The sequence below is a fragment of the Mytilus trossulus genome, chromosome 5, assembly GCF_036588685.1.
Source record: "Mytilus trossulus isolate FHL-02 chromosome 5, PNRI_Mtr1.1.1.hap1, whole genome shotgun sequence".
Lineage (NCBI taxonomy): Eukaryota > Metazoa > Mollusca > Bivalvia > Mytilida > Mytilidae > Mytilus > Mytilus trossulus.
The window spans coordinates 44,663,051-44,669,484 of record NC_086377.1 but is presented as its reverse complement, the minus strand read 5'-3'; the positions used below and the strand labels follow the sequence as shown (position 1 = coordinate 44,669,484).

Below are 6,434 nucleotides of genomic sequence, written 5' to 3'. Positions count from 1 at the left end.
AATATTGTAGTCCGGCATGGCAAATAGCAGAACCAAAAGACCTGCAAAAACTTGACAGAGTACAAAGAAAAGCACTTATCCTATGCATGGATATGCCTACAACATCTGGCAGAGAAGCACTAGAAGTAGAATCAGGAGTTATGCTAATAGACCTGAGGCTAGAAAAAATAGCCATTTAAGAGATTGCAAAGATTAAATCCAAATCTGCACAGGAACCCATCAAACAGCAACTTGTGAGGTATGAAGAACATGACGCATATGACAAGTATCCAACACCAATGGGCAAAGCACTAAGCCAAGCAGCAGAAATGGAAAAACAGACAAAGATAGACATCGATCTCATTGAACCAGAGTTTACCTACAGACTGGGAGAAACTCAAATGACTCAATTAAAACCTCTATATTGGAGTCGACTAGGCAACTCAAAATCGAGGACAAATGAGCAACAAGAACTCTGCCAGGAAACCATTAACCAACTCATGGGAGACTGCACACAAGAACAAGCAATATCGTTTACAGATGGATCATGCTTAGGTAACCCAGGACCCTGTGGAGCAGGTGCAATTATCTATGCTGAACACATTAAGCCTGCTGCCAGATTACATAGACCTGTGGCACAAAGAGGATCCATCCTTCTGGCGGAACTCATAGCAATTCTCATGGTCCTAGAATACTGCATTACAGAAAACATTTACAATGCAATACAAAGAATCAAAATTTTCTCTGACAGTCAAAGCGCCGTGGGATTAAATTACTTACACTGAACTGGGACCCAAACAGCTACATCTCCGCAATAAGAGAAATAAAAGAAAATATTGAACATCTTAGGCAAAAAGGACTCAATCTAATTGTATCATGGACACCAGGACATGTCAACATAGCTGGTAATGATGAGGCCGACATCCTTGCAAAAACAGCGGCATGGGAAGCAAAAGAATTACCACCAGAAAATAACGCCATAACACTACAGGACGTCAAACAAGCAGCGTACAAAAGTACAGGAAATAAATGGCATAGAAGATGGGAAATATCTGAGAGAGGCAGGGACCTTTATGAAAAAATACCAACTACAAAACACTCAATTATGTTTGATTTCCCAACTAAAAGACACTTCAGTATATTCGCCCAACTAAGAACTGGCTACACAGAACTCAACTACTACAAGAACCGAGTAGGCCAAACCAACGCCATAGAGTCATGCAACTGTGGAGCACCTGAAACGCCTCAACATTTCCTTCTGGAGTGTTCCTGCTATGAAAACGAACGAGAAGATATGCTACACCAAATATCTAAAGAGGTCGGGGTCAGAAACTTGAATTTAGCTACTATGCTAACGAGACTGGACGGCGAGAACACAGAAGAAACAAAAGTTAAATTACAAACAGTGGCGCATTACATTGACAGAACGGGCAGATTTAATACTGCTGTTCCTCAATCCCAATCTTAACCAGCGCATACCAAATTGAATGCAGCACAGAGAAGAAAATACGTCGAGGAAAACGCACCAGAGAGGAAAACCGCACATTGGGACAATTCGTGCCAACAGGCCTTAAGATTGAGGATTGAGGCAGTGGCAAATATTTCATGCATGTTCAGAACGAATGTCTAAGGCTACATTGGCGTATACCTACCTACCTAAGTATTTTCAAACGCAGGAGATCAGCTTGTTCCTCTATATTTGGCTCTATTTCACTGTCACTATCACTGTTGAGTACTGTGCTACCTCCGATCATGAAGTTGTAATCTACTGTGTAGTCATAAATCATAGGATGTTCTTTCCAATATTTATCTAGTCTTCGTTCGAATGTTTTAACGTTTTTTGCAGTTACGATTGTCTCAGGAAAAGTGTTCAGACTTCCACTATTCTGTTGGTAAAATAATACTTTCTAATAAAAGTTTATGTCTAAAATAAAATTATAAGTTTAGATGGAAAATGCTATTTTTCCTGAAAAAAATATTCTGATTCCCAAATTGATGAATAAAAAAGCAAAGGACAAGAAAATATTTTGAATTCAGATCTTTAATAAAAATGATTTTATCTTTCAGATATGCAAAATAAATTTAACTGTTATATATCTAAACATATAAAAACTTCCCAAGCCGCACATGTCAGTCTGTACACAGTATTTGTTTTACGTGATAATAAGGCTGTATTTGCCAATTTGTAATGATAAACCTTAATACTAGTGTTAAATTTTGACTAGATATTTTTTAATGATAGACCTGAAAGGCTTCGGTAAAAAAAAATCTGACTCGAAAAAAAAAAACATTTGTATTTCTGCTCATCTTCAGATTGTGAGTTCTACATCAATATGATGTACTATTAAATTCAGAGTCGGTTTTATGTCATTTTTTGCATATATTTTTGTTGTCACATGTTCATAATGTAGCTTACTTTTCAAGTTATTATATGACAGCAAAATAAAATTGAGAATGGAAATGGGAAATACAAGCATGTAAAAAATTTGCTTTCAAGTAATGCTTAAGCATATCATAGTTGTTTTCAAGAAGACACATTTGGTTTCAGACAATAACTTGAGTTAAGTAAATGGATTTCCATGAAATTTTACTAGGAGGTTTAATACACAAAAGGAAGATAAGAATTGATTTTGGGGTTATAGTACAACATTATTGGGTGTATATTTTTTTTAAATTTTTGGTTTTTCTTCCAAAAATTACCTTATTTACATTAATTATACTCATCTAGTATATATTTAGATGCAACAAATACAGATTTGGCAGGAGATGCACTCAAAATAGGGTGTTTTAAATATTTTATCTGTAGTATGTGCATTTTTCCTATGATGTACATGTACTTCTTGATAATGTTGATGTGAGTATCATTAAAAAGAAAATATATTTAGTAACCGTAAGTATATATTCACAATTGACATGCCCCAGAGCGAGAAAAGGATCTTCTTTCCCTTTAATTCCAAAAATTGCAGATGATTATTTTTTTTCTCACAGAAACACATGAGTAATTTGGTAAATAAAACATTTGTCAATGTTTGAAACTTTCAGTAAGAAAAATTCAGTTTAGCTTGTTTGGATGTTTCACTGATTGTGTGAAAATTTTAACAGTAATGTACAAAACACTTGAAAAAATTGCATTATCTGCAGAATTATTGATAACTTTCCTCACAATAAATTCACAAGGACATAGCACTAACATATTGTCCATGCTATTCTGATCTGAGTTTTATACATACATATACTGGCATGGCTGTGCTGTTTCAAGTTGTCTTCTTTTTTTGATTTCTTGAGAAGTATTTGTTTAACCTGTTCAGTCACTATAAAGTGTTACAATTTTTATTTAGACGCAACACATTAATAGTGACCAAAAAGGTACTGCTTTCACATGAGAGAAGCTAGAAAAAAATTAAATGTACACATTTTCAATATTTTTGTAGGACTTACTATCATATGAAATTAAGGAGATATGTAGTTAGAGACTTCTGCTGAATAGAAATATGTGGGTCTACCTGCTACCTGTTTTCAAATTAGTCCATATTGAAGTTTAAAGGATCCAAAATTAAAATATGTTTGATTTCAACTGACATAAAAAAAAATTGTGTTACTTACATGCTCAATATACATCTGCGGTCGTATCAGGCTGTGCATGGCAAAGCATTTTATTGCCTTTAGGTTTGTACTTTTTTGTTTGTTTTTGTCATGAAAATAAATTTGTAGTTCTGTTGTGAAGTTGTTAACATGAGAGTACCCAAATTGCACCTATATTGTGAATTTTTTTCACCAACTTTTTTTATGAACCAGACAAAAGTTTATTCTGTGCTTATTTTTTTAGACTTTCCTTGTTTACAATATAGTTACACGGTCATCAATTTAATTTTGAGTTCATCCAGAGTCATAGAAAAATGGGTTTCAACTGACCTCCAAACAATCCATGATTCTGTAATGAGGTCAGTACCCAAATTCAATACATCATTACATGTTATTTCAAATCCTTAAAACTGGATCTAAACAGATGTTTTGTTTTATTTCTTCAAATATTTCAATAAATTTGACATTATTCCATGCTAAAACTTTTATGTTTTGAAGAAAAGGATGCTGGTAACAAATTTAATTTACTCATTTTAAAAAGATGATAATTAGATAACTTCACATGGTGTAAGAAAACTTGTAAGATTTCCACAGCTTTTTATTGTTGAATAGGTGCAATTTTAGTTACTGAGACAGAGTACAGTTTTGGTACTGTAATGTTATATAACCATAAGTGTGTATTGCTAAATAGGTTCAAATGTGAACCTGATAGTGATATAGTGATAAAGTACTTGGTAGAGTGAAAATGTTTTTTGATCCGGTTTAAACTGATGCATAAAATATACAGGTGACTGTTGCAGCTTGAATGTTTAAGGATGTAGCCCACAAATATGATAATCTCCCAAGTAATGTATGCCCTGTACATTTATATACCTATCAAAGTCATGGTATTATCATGGGTTATATTATGAAATTAACTCCCATCTTCCCATAAATCCAATTTTGGACAATATGAGAGCATACAATATATAGTTTGTACTTAAATGTACTACTCAGACTCAAGTCTCTAAGTCTCCTTTTATGATTGAACTTAGAGAGAGAAAACAAAACAGTTTCCATCTCCTGGGACTGTATCTATTAAAGGGATCTATGTGACATAATCAGTGAAAAGATTTGTTGAGAGTTTGCCAAAGGAAGTCATGAAAATAAATTTGTAGCTGTGAAGTTGCTAACATGAGAGTACCCAAATTGCACATTTATTGTCACTTTTTTAACCAACTTTTTAAAAAAACCAGACAGATTGATTGTGAATTATGGGGGGTTAATCTTAATCATAAGTTTTGAATTAGTCTGTGGGTTTCATGACCTACCGTGATCACATTCAACAGTATAACCAACGTCATTATCACTGTTCTTTGGTATGGGGAATTATGTGGCAGGTGAACATAAGTAGTCATGGTCAACCACAACCGGTGCACCGGAGTTTACCCCGCATGCCGCATGGCCATTATAAAAAAATCCGAAATCTACTACTTGCAGAGTTTTTTACTGTGTTCCCATGACTGGACGGAACTTTTACACTAAATATGTTATCGTTTACTATGATTTTGTGACTTTTAAATGCAGTACCATGATTATTATCTAGGTGATTTGTTTTGACCTCACTGATAATGGAATGTTGTAGCAGACGAAACATGGCGTCAGATGTTGTTGTCCTAACTTCGGTAATTTCCGTGGTACGATAAAATTTAAATAAACTACACAGGTTACCAAAATTTCTGAATTCTTGTTTTTGCAAACAAATAAAAATTCATGACGTATATAACATCGAAATTATTCCGATCTGTCCCGTTTTTTCAAGATTGCGTTGAAACGAGAATTTTGGCAGCCATTAAAAAAAAAATCGTACGAGATTTAACGAGAGTGACGAAACTTTTCAGATGGGTCGTCTAGAAAGAGTTATCGTTCTTTGTCCCAAAACGATGCTTCTACCATAAGTGCCAGCATATCAACAGATATCGTTTCAGGTGGAAATATCTTCAATTTTCTCTGAACAATTGGTTTTTAATTATTTATTTGTTTCTTCCTTCAAATTTTGTTCTTTCGTGCAACACATCGCTTTAATATTTTGTATATGTTATCGTACATTTTATACGATTTTAATTTTGACCCTGCTAGACCAAACTAATTTGTTTGTAAGAGTATCTCCCCAAATACTGTTTTACTTGTGTGTGCATCTCCTTCGCAACCATACAAGAAATCGACAAATTCATTTTTCCAAATTGCTTGTTGAAACCTCAGGATGCTTCGGTCAATTTTAAAATTATAAAAGCTGCACATTAAAGAACTGATGCTGAATGTGTGGGTTCTTGAGACGAACAAATGGTACATTTAGTCCAAAGCGATCTGATTATTCCATATAGGAGTTAATGTTGATATTTTTTAGGTAAATCACATATAACTTCTGGTACATGCTGTAGCCATAGTGTCTTTTTCAAAGGGTTAGGTGACACATACAAACCAGAAGTAGCTTTTTTTGCAGTTGTACTTATAAATTAAATATTAAAAAAAAGCATAAATATCCTTTAAATGACACCGGAAGTTGCATTCTTTAAACCGGTAGTAGCTTATTATCTCCTTTAGTTGAATAAAAATTATATAAAAACCATATATTTTCGGAATCAGTGGAGAATAGTTCTTCTTCTCCTTTGCAAACTGTTGTTGTCATATGACTATGAAATATAACGGAAGTGACCTTGAGTAAACCGTAAGTAGCCATTTTGGCAATTATTTCTTTGAAAAGTAGCTAGAAACTATTTTTTTTTTAAATATGCATACATATATATATATATATATCATTTAAGATCGGAAGCGACCTTCACTAAAATGGATGTACCTAATATTTCCCTTATTTCTGGCAAAAGTATATAGGA

At 33.7% G+C, this 6,434-nt stretch overlaps 1 protein-coding gene across 1 annotated transcript; it reads left to right on the top strand.

The window, feature by feature from the left end:
• Window positions 1-278: 278 nt before the first annotated feature.
• LOC134717985 (uncharacterized) lies at window positions 279-1,447 on the top strand. The gene is made up of 2 exons (XM_063580483.1): window positions 279-662; window positions 731-1,447. Exons 1-2 carry the CDS (start codon window positions 279-281, stop codon window positions 1,445-1,447), a joined length of 1,101 nt encoding a protein of 366 aa, XP_063436553.1.
• The last annotated feature ends 4,987 nt before the right edge of the window (window positions 1,448-6,434 follow it).